This window comes from Ovis canadensis, chromosome X (genome assembly GCF_042477335.2).
Source record: "Ovis canadensis isolate MfBH-ARS-UI-01 breed Bighorn chromosome X, ARS-UI_OviCan_v2, whole genome shotgun sequence".
NCBI lineage: Eukaryota > Metazoa > Chordata > Mammalia > Artiodactyla > Bovidae > Ovis > Ovis canadensis.
The window spans coordinates 19,447,343-19,467,426 of record NC_091727.1 but is presented as its reverse complement, the minus strand read 5'-3'; the positions used below and the strand labels follow the sequence as shown (position 1 = coordinate 19,467,426).

General features: G+C 44.2%; 1 protein-coding gene across 5 annotated transcripts in view; it reads left to right on the top strand.

Moving 5' to 3' along the window:
• SH3KBP1 (SH3 domain containing kinase binding protein 1) overlaps nt 1-20,084 on the top strand; it is a 335,566-nt gene that overhangs the window by 71,465 nt on the left and 244,017 nt on the right. The window contains exon 1 of one of the 5 annotated variants that reach the window (XM_070291399.1): nt 5,369-5,544. The exons of 3 other annotated variants lie outside the window; for them this stretch is intronic. In XM_070291399.1, coding sequence (XP_070147500.1) covers nt 5,518-5,544 — 27 coding nt within the window. In that variant the 5' untranslated portion in view covers nt 5,369-5,517. Of the gene's footprint in view, nt 1-5,368; nt 5,545-8,422; nt 8,800-20,084 lie in introns of those variants that run through there. One more of the 5 variants, XM_070291397.1, reaches the window with a different exon arrangement.

The following is a 20,084-nucleotide window of genomic DNA, read 5'->3' as shown; positions in this document are numbered from 1 at the left end:
TATATTAATTTAGTAACGCAGGTAAGGGGAGATGTGGCGGGCCGAGGTTTGCGGTGTGTGTTAATTAGGTTCCCATGTGTTGCCTGATATACTGCAGCCTGGGACGCAGCACTTGCTGAATGACCTGTGGTCCACAGGCCATGCATTAGTAACTTCACATTCCCAGGAATATGAATAGTAATGGTTGGCTATCAGTTTAAAGGACAGTGAATCAATTAACATGTAATATTGTCATGTACATTGATTTATAACCATGTACAAATAAATTGTTCTCTTTTAAGACATTAATTTTTCTATTTTAGTTTCCTCTTTTACTTTGACACTAAAATTGAATGGTATTGGGGTGATTTAAATTTTTTCATAACAGTTTCTGAGGTGTTGCCAAAAATGATGGTTATTTTTTAAAATTCAGGAGACTTCTGTGTATTGTTGAACAAGAACCAAATGTATACATATCTCAGTCTATTTATATTATAGTACCATTTCCCACTGTGGCCACCCACACCTTAAACTTGAAATGTTACGGATCTATTAAAATATAGAAGGGCATGAGAATATAAACAACATCTACCTACCCACCACCTAGTTTTATCAAATGTTACCATTTTGTCATACCTACTTTTGATTCTTTAAAAATCAGTAAAGAGACTTCTGATTTCAGCTCAGAGACAGAGAGAGTTGCAAAAATGTGCCTCCTACACTTACAAGAAAAAATCTGGACAGACTAGAAATGAACAGAGAACAAGTTTGCAGAGCAAACAGTCATTTCAGAATCTGGAGAGAGAGGAGGGCACTTTCTGAGACATAAGACTTTTGCTTACTCGAGACAGAAGCCCCCAGGCACCACAGAAGCAGGTAGAAAGATGAAGCTCAAGTTTTGACAGCTTGCTGGAGGCTGAGTGTAGGCTAACACCAGTGGGAAGCTCCTAGGGGCAGTGGTGGGTAGAAGGGAGTCTTACCCTTTCCTAGGCTTTCCCTGCCAGGAACCCGCCCTGGCTCTCACAGCAAAGCCTGGGGGAAATCCAGAGAAAACTCACCGTGTGGTCTGGGGGTACTGTCTCAGGAACCACTGAGAAATCTGCTTAGATCCTTGTCCCTTAAGGAACAAAAGGTTTCTTCTGTGGGGGGAAGGACGTGGTCTGAGGGCACCAGTGAAATACCATTGCAGCTGGAGGCAGGAATTCCACTCAGCCCCAGCCCCTACCTCGCCTAAAGCAAAGTCTTTGCGTGGAAAAGGGCCTCAAGGCTGTGGACTGAAGATACTGGAGACACCCCCTGCAGCTGAGGAAATGGGTGAGCGAGGGGCAGAAGCACTTTGAAGGTGAACCCCCAACCCTCAGACACAGGCCCCCTGTGCATTCCAAAGACTGAGGATCAGAATATTCGAGAACCCATTCTCCCCGAGCATGCTAAGAAGCCTCCAGGAGTAACAGCAGTGGATTTCAACAGGAAGAGCTACGAGACAGGTTCTCTCTGGGGAACAGTAGAAAGGGAGCCCCAAAAGTTGAGGGTGTGAGGGGGCAAAAATGATCACCAGAGGAAATTCTAAGTTTCTAATGTCCTTGGGACCAATACACAGCAACATAGCCCAACTATTGACTAAATTAGCATAAATCCCTCAGTAAGGGCTCATTTATCTCAGTAGCTACTGCTGCTGCTGCTAAGTCACTTCAGTCATGTCCGACTCTGTGCGACCCCATAGAAGGCAGCCCACCAGGCTCCCCCATCCCTGGGATTCTCCAGGCAAGAGCAGTGGAGTGGGTTGCCATTTCCTTCTCCAATGCATGAAAGTGAAAAGTGAAAGTGAAGTTGCTCAGTCATGTCCGACTCTTCACGACCCCATGGACTGCAGCCTACCAGGCTCCTCCCATGGGATTTTCCAGGCAAGCGTGCTAGAGTGGGGTGCCAGTGCCTTCTCTGCAGTAGCTACTACCCTGTACAAAATGTCTGGCTTTCAATCCAAAAAATACAAGGCATGCCAGAAGGCCACAAAATGCAGTCTGAAGAGGCAAAGCCATCATCAGAACCAGATGCAGATATGACAGAGTGTTGAAACTGTCAAACACATAGGTTACCTAGGTCTGTCCACTGAGTGCCCTTCATGTGCCAGGTGCCAGTTTGGGAATGCACTTCACAAGGTCTCTGCCTTAATATAAATACAGGAGGGGGAAAGGATCGAGTGACTGGTGGAGTGTGTGAGCTGTTTCTGTTTCATCCAGAGTCATCAGAGAAGGCCTCAGGAGCAAGGTGACATCGTAGCTCACACCTGAGTGGTGAGGAGGCTCTCTGTGACTAAGGGCCATCTGAATAGAGAATAGCAAGTGCAAAGGCCCTGAGCCATGAACAACCTTGGATCCCCTCAGGTTCAGAAGGTCATAGCACTATGGGGATGTTGCTGATGAGAGTGACCCTTGCAGCTGTCACTGTCAAGGCTAACCCAGAGAGGAAGTAGTGTGTGGGTTTCTTCCTGCTCTCATTCTTCTGTTTTTTAAACACAGGCAGGAATTACTCCTCTCTCCCTGCATTTTGAGGGACAGTGAGAGTTTATTATTTGATAAATAAACATTTTTAATAGCCACTTCAGGACCTGACATAGAGGGAAAAGTAACGTGAATTTGCTGTTGTGAGCAGAAGTCTTATTCTTGGGAGTGTTACTACGCTTCATAATTGTAGAGAATATACATAAATTCAGCTAATCCTCACCCCTAGACCCCCATCTGAAATAGTGATTATTCCTCATATTACAAACAGGAAAATTGAAACCAGAGAGGTTATCTGACTTGGTGAAGACTGTAGCTCTTTTAAAGGTCAGCCTTGGTGTCTGAACACCAGTAGCCCTTCTTCGAATGATTGCCTTGTAAGAACTAACTGGAAGGATGGGTATTCTTAAAATGAGCCTCTGGTGAAAAAAAAATCGTTTAATTCTTATGGTAACTCAGTTTATGGTAGAGTGTTGGCTAGTGAAATTGCCCAGGGAAATGGATTTAATAAATACACTGAATAATCTATCATTTGCTCATTTGTCATGAGTGCTTAAATCAGATGAAGATTGGTAGTTTAAATAGTTTCAACATCCCAAGTCCCTCTGCTGTCTTATTACTGCATGTATTACAATGTAACATTGATACTCTGAAGACAATATTGCCTGGTAGTTGCCTACCCTCAGCATTCTGGAAATCAGCATTTGTGATCACAATAACTGTATGTCACTGGTACCAGTCTACTGTTTTATAGAGTGCATTTTTCACCTGGCATGCATTGGGTCCGTGTAGAGCTCTTTAATACTCAGAAACTTGGCTGGTCCTGCTGGTGTGCTGGGGTAGAAGTTGAATGTGGCTGGTAGCTTTTAAACATGCGCAGTACCATGAGTGTTGATGCTGCCAGCATGAGTGGAAAAAAGTGTTAAATACTTTTCATAATTTTTTCTATACTAATGCTTCTTTGTTAAGAATAAATGTCGTAATATAAATAAACCATATCAAGTACACAATTTGAGAAGAACTTTATATACTCATTGATTTCTGGTTTATTTATTTATTTATTTTTGCCATTGCCATTAGAGAAAAGAAACAAAAAATCTTTTCCACAGGCACATTTCTTGACAGAAGCAAAAGTTTGCTCATGTTAAGAAATGAAATATTCATTGAAGGGAATGTAGTCTGGGTGTAATAATTGAGTGCCTCTTGTGTACATAGCTCTCTTATCTACACCATTCATGGTACTGTATTGTTGTTGTTGTCCAGTCACTAAGTCATGTCTGACTCTCGACCCCATGGACTGTAACCCACAGGCTCCTCTGTCCATGAAATTTCCCAGGCAAGAATACTGGAGTGGGTTGCCATTTCCTTCTCTAGGAGATCTTCCTGATCCAATGATTGAACCCATGTCTCCTACATTGGCAGGTGGATTCTTTACCACTGAGCCATGAGAAAAGCCCCATGGTATTACATTCTGGGTAGGAAAAACGGTGAATTCTTATACAACATTTTCCATGGACCAGAGAGGTTAAATAATTTGCCCAGGGGAGAGCAGATAGTCAGTCAGAGCTGAATTTGAACCTGTGGGTGGTTTCACTTGAATCCGTGCTGTCTCACTCCTAATTGTACTATGATACAGGGGTACAGGATTGTCAGTGTGGCTTTGCCTACATTAAAACAACAACACAGATCTTAAGTAGCACGAGGGATACCCTGATTTGCTGGGTTCTAAAAACCTGCTAGAAATCTTTGCTGAGCTGGGTGTTGGGCTACTGAGAGATTGTGTGTGTGTGTGTGTGTGTGTGTGTTTTAATACATAGCCACATTTGCTTGGAACCACGACTTCCTGTGAATGCCTTATGAAGTTGTTTGAGCAAGAGAAATAACCATATGAATTTTTAAAAAGTTTCTTGAAGTATATTGATTTTTAAAAATGGATGCAATTAGTAGTTCTCATGAATCCTAAGAATGATTTATCTTGGCATGCATTGGGTCCGTGTAGAGCTCTTTAATACTCAGAAACTTTGCCGGTCCTGCTGGTGTGCTGGGGTAGGAGTTGAATGTGGCTGATAGCTTTTAAACATGCACAGTACCATGAGTGTTGATGTTGCCAGCATGAGTGGAAAAATGTATTGCTTTAATTGAACAAACAGGCGATGTTTAGTCTTTTGACTCCCTTTACATTTAATCTGACTGCTCATAGTTTCTGGGAGGGAGGGAGGGAGGGAGGGAGGGAGGGAGGGAGGAGGATTTGGCCCTCTTGTTCATCAGTAAGATCCTGACAAACTGGGATATGGATTCTGAGGTCTGATGGTGACCTCCTGCTACTGCTTCTTCCACTTGCAAAGGGAAAACAAAACACGACCTAGGAGATGGTGTAGCCTGAGTTTCTCACACTCTGTCATGCCTCCCGGCCTTCGTGATCTGTCCTTTCCCATCTTGTGAAAGTGCAAGTTCGGGCTCAGGGAGTCTTGGCCAGGTGGGTGGGGAAAGGCTGAGGTTGATGCTTCTTTTAGTAGCCAGAGTATAACTGGCCCTTTTCACCCAGCCCTCTATTGGGGGGCTGTCTTGGCTCCCTGAGTCACTTGGAGAAGTTTGAATACTATGGATTTCCAGACCCCACACCAACTAATTGGATTAGAGACACTGGGGCTGAGGCCAGCCAGGTATTTAGGGAGAAAAAAGCTACTGAAGTGATTTCATGATAAATCTGCCACCTTTGGTTTTATTGTGAGGGGGAGAAGGGGGATAGTGACAGCTTTGAAAACTTCACTGTTGGAATCAAATTGAGATGTTTAAAGACAAACTTCCTGACATCCTAAGAGCTTCCTGTTTGATCTAAACTGTGTGAGAAATCTTAGCATTCCCCCCAACACACAAGGGAATTGACCACTTCTTTAAGATTGTGCGCAGACTGCTTTAAATCAGGGCGCATAGAGAAAAAAGCAGAGTACTTAATGGTTAGTTTGCTGATCTGTTTAGCATTAGATAATGTCTGTGAGGGCTTGTGGAGTGCATCCAGGGAAGCTGGGGCCCAAATATGGAAAAGAGGAGTCATGATTATGAGGTAGGACTTACAGTTACCATCACGAATATTTGAAGTGTTGTTTCAGCTCTTTCCTCTACTCCTGGGTTGGAGTTGCATTTCTGGGACGTTTGGAGAGCTGGGACAAGCAGGAGGGCTGGGCCATGTCTTTCTTGTGATGAAGCATCCACTCCATGGTGGGTTTCTGTGGGTCTTTCCTTTCACAGAGTGACTTTGTTTTGTTTTGATCATTGAGACTCTCCAGGAACTGGCTTTTTAACGTTCTTAAGTTTTGCTATTAATCTTTTCCCCTGAGATCCTGCCGGCAGATAAGACATTTGGTGGAAATGATCTTGCCAGCATTCCGCCATTTATTGGGTCCCTTTAAAAATGTGCAGTCTTGCTTTATTTTATTTTATTTTATTTTTTACTTTATTTTACTTTATAATACTGTATTGGTTTTGCCATACATTGACATGAAATCAAGTGTTTCCCATTCTAGTTGCATTTGTGACTTTTGGTACCCCAGCTCTTTACCTTGTGTAAGGATTAAAGAAAACAAGGACAACTCCGTCATCAGGGGGGAAAAATGGATTCCCACTCTTCCTTTTCTGAAAGCTTAGACATGGTGAGAGACACGATGTGCATTGTCACCATTACCTTCTGCGTCAGGGAGCGTTTGAGCCGAGAAGCCGACGTGCTCAGTGTGGTTGCAGATGAGGGGTTCCTCACACGGCGTGTGCATGTTGGAGGGGCCTGTGTCTCTTGCTGGACCTGAGATCACTCTAGGCAAGTGGGTGTGGATGAGAGCCAGGACACTCGGGACCTCACTGGCTCACCCACCCCCAATGTCAATGACACAAGTGACCTATAGGAGAAGCTGGTGTCCTCCCCCAAAGAGAAAGAGCAGACCAGTTCAGTGGGTGTCTGCTGAGTGTCTGTTATGTCTGGAGTGCTCTTTTCGGTCCTAGAGTCTAGCCTGAAGAGACAGACCCCAAAACATACTTTTTCAACCCACCATGGCAAGCACATAGTATGCTCAGGGAGCCCAAAGGGATGGGACCTGAGAGCCAGTGTAGGATAAGCAGGATGAGATTAGTGAAGAGGATAGCTGGAGCTAGAGTGAGCAAGAAAGTGGGTGTAGTGTGCTCAGAGGCTGTGGGGAGACAGTTGGATGAGTTTCTGAAAGTGAGCCTTGCCAGCAAGTGAAGTGGGAAGTGGGGAAAGTGAGGCTGGCAGGTGACGGGGACGTCGCATCCCTTTGTAAGGCACTTGGATTCTGCAACGAATTGGGACGCACTGAAGGAAGGATTTTAAGCAGGGACATGTTCCGTCAGCTGTGGATGAAGGTAAAGGCTAAAGGCCCTTCATCCTGGGACTTCTGAATGAGCATCTGTTCCCATGTAGCTTTTTTTTTTTTAACAGCTCTATTGAGATCTAATTTACATACTGTAAAATTCACCCATTAGAAGTGTTCTATTCAGTGGTTTTTAGTATATTTACAGAATTGTTTAACCATCACCATAGTCTAATTTTTGAACTTGTCTATCACCCCTACCAAAGAAACCTTGTGCCCTTTGTAGTCACTTCCATTTCCATGCCCAGCCCTAGGCAACCACTCATCTTTGTAACTTCTCCGTTTTCTTGAACATTAAGGGGGATGTTTTCTGTGAGTGTTTTATTAACTTTAAAGGAGTCTCTTTTGCCAACTTACAAACTGTTGCTCTTGGCTCCCCTGACTGTTCTTGTCAGCAGTGCTTTAGCTCATCACCCAAGGCAGTGTGATCAGCTGCTAAAAGTGACATCAGAGACCTATGTTCTTACTGTCTCTCTTCCACTGTATGCGTCTGGCAGTAGCTTCACCCAAGGACTGGTTTCTCTGTGGTCATCAGGCCGTTGTAGGATGACAGGCTTTGGCTATGGGGCCCTCTGCTTCCTTGTTCATAGCTGGTTATGTAGGAGGAGTCCTTTCCTGCAGCCTGACTGGGTGAGCTTACTTCCTGTTGCTCACCCTGAACCAGTGATTGGCTTGCAATTAATAAGGCTGCCTCTCTGAAGCTGGGAATGGGCTCTGGCAGGGGGAGGGGGAGGGGGGTGGAGAATAGGTGGACACCTGTAACTAAGAGTGGTACCCGAGCATTTTTGAAGCTGACCCTAGCTTTCTGTCTCTGAAAAGTGTCATCAGTTCAGCTCTCACTAATTCAGGAGTTCATCATAGTTTGATCAGGGAGTGCTCTGAAGTTTACCTTTGGATGATGTCATGGTGTGGGCAGTAAGGGGGATGGTGGTAACATTAACTTATGTGGGATATTAATGATTTAAGTCTCTTTAAAAAACCTGTTTGCTTTAGGATAGAACTGTTTAAATATGTCACTAGTAATAAATAATAGAAAATCATTCTTATCTAGTTATTAAGTTAGCCCCTTGGAATCTCTCCTGGAGGAAAAAATAAAATAAAATCCTGTCCTGAATATGTCAGTGTTCAAGTTACCATATGAACTTGGAATTAACAAAAATTGACTTTCTTTCAAGTATAATCCATGCTTAACTAAGCCAAATAGACATTCTGCCAGTTATTTGGACTTTATTAAATTTGCTTTATATGTAGTAAAAAATCAGTGTAGGCCTGTGCTTTGCACAGTCATTTATTTGATTATGAGCTACATTTTCAAGTCTATTGTGAAGTGAGGTTTGTCCCCATGTAAGTACTGAGTGTTTGCTGGTGCAGCTCTTAATGGTGAGAACGGATGTTGAAGAAAGCAAACACCATATGCCCTTTGTTCCCCATGCATGTCCCCTCCTGGAGGCTGGGTGGAGTGTTTCAGCTGTCTTGAATAATCTCCATTTTGCTGTGACTGCAGACTTTGTGGTTCTCCAGCTCTCCTCTCCTATGTTAGTTACAACTTCTTCCTAATTAGGTAGCTCTTCTTCCTCTTTCACCCCCGGGGTCATAAAGGTTCCACACTCTCAAGTGCCAGAGACTGGATTAATTTGGAAAAAGTGTATTTCACTCGATTTGTGACAGAAATAAGCTCAGAGAGAGAGGAAAAAAAAAACCAGCCAGTGTGAATGTGTAGTGGGAGGGGCGGGCAGGCGGGCGGGCTGGGTACGGGACAGGATGCTTAGAATAATTCTGCTGCCAAGTGAATCAGAGAGACTCGTAGTTCTCGCCGAGCACAGCACACACTCCTGCCCAGAGTTCAGACACAGTCAGCCCACACTCACCATTTCATACCCCACAGTATGGAGCTTTCCGCAGCCAAAGCCCCGAGCGCTGCTGCCGATGCGTCTGAGATTGTAAGTAGGCCATACATCTGTTTCAGTTGTTATTCCGTCTGCATCTTTTGTAGCCTGTTGCCCGACTACTCTGTAGACTGGGAGGGAGGCATGATGGGGAATTCGGTCCTGGCTCAGTCCTTCCACGATGGTGAGCAACACCGCTTTTCATTTGGACCCAGGCGTTTGAGTTTTCTTTTTTGTGGAGAAAGGGAATTTCTTCCCCAAGCCCTCCTCTGTGACAGAAGTGACTCTCGGCTGATGGCAGCATCCATAAAGATTTCGAACAGCCCTGTCATCTGGTGGGGTGGCTCTTTCCTTCTCCTGACCACTATCAATGAGTTTTTTCCAGGGAACACAGCATACAAGACAACCCCAGCCAGCCAAGCCCACTCGCGACCCCCCACGCCTGCAGGTGGCCCTTTCACGGGTGAAGTGTCCCTGGAAAGGGTTGGGAGCAGGTAACATTTCTAAGGTAGCTGGCAGAGTTGGGAGGCTGGGATGAAGGCAGCTGTGGAGTCCAGCTTTCCTATAGTGGGAAGAAACGATGGGACAGGAGAGGGGGGAGCAAAATGGGGGAAATAGGACAGAAAGAGCAGGGTCTTTTCAGACCGCCAACCTGTTCCTCAGTGCCAACTCAGGTGGCACACGAGGCTCAAGTCCTCACTCAGCTAACTGTAGCCTGGGGCCACTCACAGAAACCTCTTTGAAGTTGTACTTTTCTCATTTGAAAGTTGTGATCGTTGCACTTCATGGAAATGCTGGGGTATTTGGAGTGATGATCGTGAAAGCGCTTGGCACTTGGTAGGCCTTCCCTAACCATGTGTTTTGCCCTCCTAACCCCATCTCCTTCCTTAACGGGGTATTAGACCACTGACCCAAGGAGTGTGCTGGACTATGAAATGCCGCCTGTGTTGCTGTCCCCAGCTCGTTTGGGGGCAGTCATGGTGGCCGTTGAGTTCTCGCGGTTGGTGTCATAGGCTTATCTTACTCGGCCATTTGGCCTGGTTACCCTTTTATTCACGGGCACATGACTCCCCAGAAAAAAGAGGTCTTGGGGAGAAGTTGTGAGTGGGTCATGCCCATGTGCCACAGACCTGTTTGTGTTACAGACCATGGAGCCTGGGGACCCAAGTGTCGTGAGTCCTAGAGAAAAAGTGACCACTCAGAATAGTCATTTCTTGTTCAGTTTTGAGTTTCTGAGTTATGAATGCCTGTATTCAGCTGGAACAAGGGAGAAGATAAAGAAAAGATAGAGCTTGAAGAACACTGCTCAGCAATTCATCTAATTTCGGATTCAGAAGTAGGTGTAGAGCACCGTCGTGTTGACTTGCCACCAGTTGTTTCAGTCAACCTGTTTATGGATTTAGGCAACCTCCATGTGCATGGATCAATGCTCACTTACCTTTGCACCATCGTGTGTGTTAGCTTGTTGATGGGACTTTCTAGAGCCTGTCTTGTTGATTAGTTTTACTCTACGCTTTATATTTGCTGACTGTGAGCTAACTGCTAGTAATAGTGTTCCCTTGTCAGTTACAAGTTCTCCCACCCCTTTCTCTCCATTGAATTCCATGTATTTTATCTCACATGTAGACTAAAATTCTTTGTCTCTAGCTGGCAAGACTCCTCAATAACTGTATCTGTGAGCTCTGAGACAGTGGTAATTTTGTTATTGATTTTGGAGACATCATATCATAATCTGCACACTTTGTTTTGTGTGCAATGATTTAAGAGGGCGCCTTTCCCCTTAACCATCATCAAAATCATGTGTCACAGTGTACCAACTTTCAGTAGCTCTCTCTTGCTCTTCACTGGACTCTGTCATCTTGCCCATGGCTGGCTGTGCCTTGTGTGGTCTGGCACGTGCCTGCCTCTCCAGTCTCATCATGGTCACCCTCCCACTTGGCCACTTCCTTCTCCCCTGGGCCCTGGCCACCCCCGCTCCTCCTGAGCGCTTTTCCTGCTGCTGGTCTCAGGCACTTGGGGTGCCGTCGCTGGGGAGCACCCTTCTCTGGCTGTTGCTTGGCTGCCTCTTGCTCCACTTTCAGGTGTTAACTCAGAGAAGCCCTCCTGGGCCGTCTTATCTAATGGGACTTCCTCCATCTTAGGTTTCCTTTCTCCTTTCCTGTCACATCGCCGTATCTATTTCTTGCAGAGTGCTTACATCACAGCCTGTAAATCTCTTGTTGCCTCATTGATTTTCTTGGCACTTGCTACCTCCTCCATTGGAATTTCAGCCCTGGTGCAGGCAGAGGTCTTGTCTGTCTTATTCCACTGTATCCCCAAGCCCTAACTCCATTCTGGACACTTAGTAGATGCTCAACAAGTATTTGTTAAATAGATAGAGGCTTTGGATGAGGGCTACAGTGGATGCCTTTTAAGCAGTGTGTTTCTACAACCTGATAAAGTTAGTTCCCGCTTTTCTGTGCTGGACCCTCCCATGTGCCTCTGTCATTGCTCTGGTACTTTGGGAGCACTCCAGACCCTAGGACCCTGTTTCCCTCTCCTGGCAAGCCCATGGCTGCTATCTGGAGTTGCCCTCTAACTGTTGTAAGCATCACTTTTGTTCTCAAAATGAAAACCACCTGTCTCCAAAGTGATTTGCTTAAAACAAATGCTTATTTCTTTACCAAGGCCTTCCTCCCCTTCTGCCTTTCATCACCTCCTGCCAAGAATAATGGGAAAACCCTCTTATCTTAGAAAGTGGTTTTTTCCTCTGCTCAGAATCCACAGCTGGATGATTTATCACCCAGTGTGCTGGGCAGTAGCTTCCCTGCTCTGCCACTCTCAGACATCAGAGGCCTGAAGGGGGTCCCATGATGGGGGCTCAGCCTGGATACTGCCCATCTTTGTATATTTCCTTCAAGCGTCCTTCCTACAGATAAGGAACCTAGCCCAGGGCACCAAGCAAATGGTGGCAGGATTGGAGACAGTGTCTTAAGTTCCCTGTGGTGGACTGTCAGCCAGATCACTGATCCTTTACACCAACTCCAGGAGGTAAATAATATTACCCTCCATTTTTAGAAATGGTGAGATAGAGGCTCACATAGGTTATGTAGATTGTAACCAGCCAGGATCAGAACCCAGGCCTCCTGGCTTCCAAATTCTATTGTCAGTGTACTCAGTGTTTCTTAGGCTTTTTTTCTACTGTGTCCTGCAGTTTTTTAAAAAGTCTGACAACCTAGTCTACGTGTGCACATATAGTACACATGTGCATATACAGACACATACGTAGAGTTGCAAAACATCTCCTGAAGCAATAGTTGCCTTCATTGTGTATGATGTGCTCTTTTATTCTGTATTCTTTTTAAAGAATGCTGGTCAGGTTATAGCAGGATTCCATTATTTTTTTCAAGCTGAATAATTTTTCATTGTTTTTATATGCCGTGGTGTCTGTATCCATTCATCCATAACTGGACAGTGAAGTTGTTGCGATATCTTTGTTGCCATGGGCTGGTGGGAGACGGCTGTGGGGAGCTGCTGTGCAGTGGGTATGAAGTTCCAGTTATGCAAGATGTATGTATTGTAAAGTTCCGCTGTACAGCAATACTGTGTTGTGTATTGTAAAGTTCCGCTGTACAGCAATACTGTGTAGTGCACTTAATTTTTAAGAAGGTAGTTCAAGTGCTCTTACCACCCCATGCCCACACACACAGTATTGGTGAGGACCTTCTAAACTGATTGCATGGCCCACTAATTGACAGCAGTCTCAAGTGTGGAAACTGGCGAACACTAGTGTAGGTCATGTGTAATATATGCTTACTTTACATAGAGGTTTACGCGATGTAAGCTACTTTCTAAAATGACTGTGAAGTATAGCATAAGAACACATATAAAATGCACATAAGAGTAAGCTGTTTGAAGTTTTGGAAACTGAACATATCTGTGTAACCATCAGATCAAAACACACACCGCTGATTTAAGCTTCTTTGATTCAAGACAGGCAGACGTGGAGTACAACAAGAAACAGATAGGCCCACAATTTGTTCTGAATTATGCACATCCAGCTTACTTGATGGAATTTCTCTTTTTAGATCCATATTTTGTGTTTCTAGTGATGGAACCAGACTTGTATTTTAGATCTAACAGCCACCCAAGAAATGGAACAAGGTTTCTGTAGGGATCGTCAGAAATGGGCAGAAAAGGAGGCTGGCTGAACATGGGCCTGGCAAAATATGAATGAGGAAGAGGAGGGAAGGGCAGGACCTCACAGTGGGATATGGAAACATTCAAGTGTGAGGATTTATGGTGATCATAATTTAGACCAATTTTACTGAAATTGGCGATGGGAAGGAGGGTGTGAAGGAAGGAAGGAAGGGAACTTGTGATTAGAGTCCCAGGCCCTTAGAAGCCAGTGAACTTTTCTGTGAAATAAGGAACCTCTACCTCTCATGGTGAGTGTTGACTTTTAGAGAAAATTGTTTTAGCACACTGAAGCAAACTGCTTATTTCTTAGTGAAAGACATAAATGCATCTCAGTGCAAAAGCAAGCTAGAGTTAACACAGCTTTTCAGCTTTCATAATAAATGTGTTCTGCAAGATGTCTAGGTGGACAAATTGTACACAGCTCTCTGTAACGGGATGTTTGTAGAAATGAAACAGAGCAAATACTTTACTGAGCTTTTAAACATTACATGCTCTTACAAAATTGTATTAATCAACACCCTTGGTGAAATGCAGTGATAGCAAATTTTGTCAAACTGTGCAACCGTTTCCTTGAATCAGGGTTTTTGGAATAATAATAAAGTCCTTTAGCTTTGTGGATTAGATAAGCTCTTACTCATTGTTCATGCTTGTGAAAGAGACTTGGAACTTTTATACATTTGGTATGTGTTTCCTGGCATTCTTGACCTGTGGTGCTCACCGTGGGTTTGTGCTTAATTCTGCAAGTGTTGTGACTGTGTTTGTGCAAAAAAAGTCCTGGGGCTGTAACACACACACACACACACTGTGGCACAGAGGAGGCGCCCTGCTGGGGACAGGGGGTGGCTGTGTCTGACTTATTCTTTGCTTGGAGCGGAGTGTCAAGCCAGGGCACTAAGTACTTGCTAGATGAATGAAGGGAGAAAGGAAAAAAAAAATCATAGGTAGCATTTACTAGTGTATACTGTGTGCTTTGCCTCTTTTAGCTGATCTAATCATCAGAACCAGCCTTTGGGGGTGGGCACTGTGAATATCCTTATCTTTAGAGTGACTTCATGTCCCTGTTTGCAGGAGGACTGTCCTGGTATCTGCCTGTTGTCCTGGCATTGACATCAGTAGCATCCTTTTCACTCCAAAATGTCTTGGTTCAGATGATAAATTCTTTCACTCTAAAATTTTCTGGTTTGGATAGACAGAGGAGGAAACTAAGGCACAGAGAAACCGCATCACTTTCCATGATCACCAGGCAGTTGGCGGTAGTGCTGGGTTTCTTCCTAGAAGTCTGACTCCAGATCTTGTTGCTTGACCATCAAGTTCTGCTGCTTCACACCTTAGGCCAAGGAACATGTAGTATAAAAACAACGTTCTTGATGGTTCAAATCACCACTGTGACATGTGACTCAGGGTAGGGAAGAGTGTGCTGGGCGAAGACCCATTGCAATCCTCTGTGTGCATTCACCGATAAATGTAGACAATGAGTAGCTCAGGGTGATCATACTGTTCCTGTGTGTGTGGTGCTTCGTCATTTACAGAACCCTTTCTCCTCCAGTATTGTGTTGAAACTTCTTGTACGCTCTGGGGCGTGGGTGGTGGTATTTCCATTTTAGGAAGAAGGATGAAAGATCAGCAGGCTGCTGTGGTCACCTGCCTGAGGTTTTACAGCCAGAAAAGGAGCTGATCCAGGATTCAACTCCGATATTCTGCCTCCATCAGCAGTGCATTTTCCATATGCCAAGCCATGCCTTATGCAGCTATTTGATGGTGCTGCCTTTAAAAATCTTTTTAAATTGAAGTACAGTTGATTTACAGTGTTGTGCTAGTCTCTGCTATACAGCACAGTGACTCAATTATACACATATAGACATTCTTTTTAAAAATATTTTTTCCATTATGTTTTATCACAGGATATTGAATATAGCTCCATGGGCTGTACAGTAGGCCCTTGTTTATCCATCCTGTAAATAATAGTTTACATTTCAAGGGTGCTGTTTTGGAGCATAAGCATGTCACCTGAGGATTCATTAACCCCAACACACAGGACTTCTCGACTTTGACACTGTTGACATTTTGGGCTATTTCAAGGCTATTGTGAGGCTGCCCCGTGCACTGTGGTATGTTTAGCATCTCTGACCTCTCCACTAGATGCCAATAGCACACAGCTCCTTTCCTCACCTAGTTGTGGCGATGAAAACTGTCTTCAGGCACTGGCAACATATACCGTGGGACACAGTTGCCCCTGGTTAGACCTGTCTCTCCCTCTCCCTCTAGTTTCTGAAGTATCAGAAAAACTACTGAAAGCCCCACAAAGGGACAGAAGAAGAGGACAAGCTTCACATTTCATGTGGGAATTTTCTTCCACAGAAGAACACTGGGTTCTTATCCCAAGGAAGGAAAAGATAGCCAGCATTTTCGAAATCACACAACAGTTTTTTTTAAATAAAAAAGTTAGAATAGAGATGAATTGAAATATGCACATTAAAATCTCCTGTAATCCAACTGCCCAGAGATAACAATAATTTATAGTATGTTCTTGCTCCTAACTTTTTCCAACATATGTATAATTATGTGCACCATTTTCCAAATAGGGCTGTGCTACAAATGCTGTTAAAATCAGCTTTTAAAAAAAATCTTAAATGTGCCACCAACATCTTTCTGTATCTATGCTGTTGAACTGCAGAGCATTTCATTGTATGGCTATGGTATAATTTATTCACTCAGCTTCCTGTTGTGTACATTTGTTTCATTTCCAATTTTGCTTTTGCTATTACATGCAAAGCTCTGATGAGGATTCATGTGTGTGCATCTAAGCCCTTCACAGCTCTTTTTCCTTGTAGAAATAAAGAAATTTTAGCCCTAATGAACAAGATACCCAATTCATAATCTGCTGAATTGTATTTTGATTATATTACATACTTTTGCCCCTTAAAATTATGAAAAGTGCACTGATAAAATTTTAATTATGCACTCAACTTGCAGAATGCAATGTGGAAAGTTCTTTGGTTTTCTGATTAAATGATGACTAATAAGACACTATTTAGATTTCATGCCTGCTTCATGAAAACCACTCTTAACTGTATCAGGGTACTTCCTGAGTAGGAATTACAGCCCACTGACAATCAGTAAGTCTTCTTTAAGACTCTGTTCACTGCTGAGAGCAATTTAGGGCTAAGTTCTCATGAATTCTCACTGCTCATATATTTTTCTTATATGTGTTTAAAATGGGGAAAAAAACACCCCACCTCATGGTTGAAGCACAACAGAAGAGCTTAAGTAGATTTCCCTACTTTACTTCCTCTTGTTTTTCTTTAATTCTCTAGAATTTTATTGCAACTACAAACAATAAAAACACAATTTTTAAAAAACCCCACAAACTAGACAGTATGCAAGGTCTGATCCAATTGGCTTTTTTTCAATTAATGATTCTTGCTATATCTGCTCCTTATTCTATATAATTGGTGCCCTATTTGGGATTGTTTCTGGTCTTTCTGTTTTTTCCTGCAACAAAGCACCCTATGTGAGTCCACCCATAGGATAAATACCTTAGAGTGGAGTTGTTGGGTTAAGTCTCTCCTTAGGATTTTCACAGATACTGCTAAATTTCCCTTCCACCAATTGTATTGCCCTTCCACCTATATATATAGGGGGGCTTTCCTGGTGGCTCAGATGGTAAAGGTTGGGAAGAGCCCCTGGTGGAGGAAATGGCTACCTACTCCAGCATTCTTGCCTGGAGAATTCCACGGACAGAGGAGCTTATCAGACTAAATTCATGGGATCGCAAAGAGTTGGACATGACTGAGTGACTGACACTTTCACTTTCGTGTGTGTGTGTGTATGTGTATCTCCTGACTTGCTTCCATCGTGTATTTTTTTCTGCCTGGCATAACTATGGATTAATAAACTAGGGACACAATAGTTGACCTTCATCTATGGGAAGGGCCACAATCTAGATTAGGAGGAGACCTCAGTCTCCCTTGGGATTGGTTTTCGGCCTTGGAAGCACTTGCTGTGCTGTACTCAGTCATGCCTGGCTCTTTGTGACCCCGTGGACTGTAGCCTGCCAGTCTCCTCTGTCCGTGGGATTCTCCAGGCAAGAATGCTAGAGTGGGTTGCCACGCCCTCCTTCAGAGGATCTTCCTGACCCAGGGATCCACGTCTCCTGCATTGCAGGTGAATTCTTTACCCACTGAGCCACTGAGGAGGCCTGGGGACACCTGGGGGGATATGTATTTACTGGTTTTCTTCTGGGATTGGCCTGGAACTGGCTTTTTCTCCTGTCAAGTATGGAATAAGAAGTATACGTGTAAAGTTGGGTGACAATACCCAGGTAGACAATTTTCTGGTGATGTTTGATGACATGTCTCAATTAGAATTGAGGTGGTTAGAAATGGACATTTGTTAATAAAAAGGTGACAACATTTATTTCTCATTGGGTCTCTGAAATAGAAGGGCCTACCATTTAGCGTTTGGTACAGTGTACCAAATGTAACATGTCAATATAATAAATATAAATGTAATATGATACAATCATTTTATAATCATTTTCACTCCCCTTACGTTTTAGGTGAAGTCTTTTCTGATGTTTTTTCCTTCTCTGTCTTTGTCTACTCATTGGGGATAATTTTTTGTACTGTCCTTTTAAAAAACTGATAATCATAATAAGTACTACATTTTGGGTCTTTTGTCGTTTTATTATCTGTGACCAGCTTTGCCTCCCTAATCAAATGTTCACCATCCCTTGCTTTCTAGTCCTCAGAATCCTAGCACGGTCTTTGGGACATATGTGTTTGGGTTGGCTGCTCACTTCAGAACTTTCCTTATTTTATGGGGCCTCTGGGCTTGGTGAAGGAGAACCATCCCTGGAAGTCTCCGTTATTTTGGCCCCCAGAACTGTGCTCAGTAAGGTCTCTGTCGCCTCACTCTTCAGGGCCTTGCTTTCCTGCCCGGGGGAAGGCACAGCAAGGTGCCATCATTTTATTGATGTCGTGTTTGAAGCCGTGGAGGCCGGCTGACATTTGAAGATGGTTCCGTGAACCCTGGTGGGCGCAGCAGCTGCCATGGCTCTGGGTAACAACGTGAGGGGCCTGTGTTTTCTGAGAAGTCTGGGGGGTTTCTGATGGGCACTTCAAATGTTCACTCACTGCAGTCTTGACCAGAAGTTTTTGAGTTGGCCTGGGTGAGCCACCCTGAGGCTGAGATACAGAGAGGTAAGCAGGGCTGAGGGAACCAACTTCTCCTGTCAGTGAGCCTGAAATTGGGGCAACTCTTGGTTGGAACTCCCTTGTCCAGCACTCCAGCTAATGTTAGAAGATTGCCTAGGTACTTGGGGCCCCTGCCCTGATGGTGGAAGCTGGCGTCTGTTTGGGTTTGGCCTCCAGCAGGGCTCCTTAGGGGGCGAAGGGGCTCTCCCCTGCCTTCTCTTCTGCCCTCCAGGGCTCACACCCAGCCTGCTGACACGGCTCTCACGGGAGCTTCCAGAGGCATGGCTGGCTTTGACCTCAGCAGGAAGCCTTAGAAAAGAACTTTATTTTTCTTATTGTTCAAGTAATATATTTTCTTTTAGAGCTAATAAAGAAGACTTTTAGGGGCAGGCAGTGTGATCCAAGGAAAATGGCCTTTGGCACCAAATGGTTCTGGGGTGGACTGTGAGCTCTGCAGCTTTCTCCTTAAGGGGCTGTTATGAGCTGAATTGTGTGCCACCACCCTCAAATTTTAATGCTGAAGCCCTAACTTCCGGTTCCTTAGAATGTGATGATGTTTGAAGACAGGGCCTTTTAAAGGGGTAATTGAGTAAAAATGAGGCCAAACTGATTGCTGTCCTTGTAAGAGGAGGGGCCTGGGACACAGACACCAGGGACGCACACACCAAGCAAAGACCATGTGAGGCGCAGCAAGAAGGTGGCCGTCTGGAAGCTGAGGAGAGAGGCCTCAGAGGAAAGCGGACCTGCAGAGACCTTGACTTTGGCTTCTAGTCTCCAGAAGTGAACTGTGGGGAATGAATTTCTGTTATTTAAGCGTCTCAGTCTGTGCTGTTTGTTACAACAGCCCTGGCACATGAAAACAGGTGCTTTTATCAAGTCAGCTTCTCCAGTTTCGCATCCCCCACCACTAAAGAGAGGGCCCGAACACCTGGCTTTCAGACTCTATACGAGGGACAGATATAATCCTGGCTTAGAGCAGATCCTCATAACTGGTGCTGGTGGTTTAATAACATAATGGTAGACACTACCGCCCTATCTCCCGCTCAGGTTTTCTGGCCTCATCCTGCTATCAGGGTTTTTTCCCTTCCTTCCTTTATTTTTCATTCTTTACTTTTAAGTCCTTTTCAAACAGGGTTGCAAAGAACTCCTGGGATCAGAGGAGGTGGATACTTCATGTATTTAACAAGCAATGAAATATTTTCTTCTGAGTAATCCTTTTCATCCTTTTAATCTTCTAACATACTGGGGTTCCAGGTATAATTTTATTTAGGACAAGGATTTTGCTGCTAAAGTTGATTGAAAGTGACTTTTGGTGTGGTATGTGTATTTCCTGGACCTAATGTCTAGTTTGCTAGGGCTACCATCACCAAGTACCACCAACTAGAGGTACTTACACAACAAACATTTATTGCCTCACAGTTCTGGAGCCTGGAAATCCAAGATGATGATGTGAGCAGGGTTGATTCCTTCTGAGGTTCTGAAGGTGAACCCATTCCAGGCCCTCTCTCACAGCTTCTGGGGCTTTGCTGGCCTTGACTGTAGATATATCACCTTGATCTTTGCCTTCATCTCTGCATGACGTTCTCTCTGTGTGCACACTGCCACTTCCAAATTTCTCCTTTTTGTAAAGACGTCAGTCATATTGGATCAAGGCCCAGTCAAATCACCTCATCTTATTGATTGTCTGCAAAGACCGTATTTCCAAATGCAGTCACATTCACAGGTATTGGAAAGTAAGAATATAACATCTTTTGGTGGATACAATTCAAGTCGTAACAGCAATGATACTGGAACTCGATTTGCCATCTGTGTCCCTCTGCCTGCAGCTGGCAGCTTCCCAAGAGGAGTGTCCTCGCTTGGCCTACAGCTCCCATCCGTCATGCAGATTTCAGCTCAGAAGTCACCTCCTCAAAGAAGCCTTCTGTAGCTACTCTCAGCATAGACTGATGGAATGAATGAAATAGA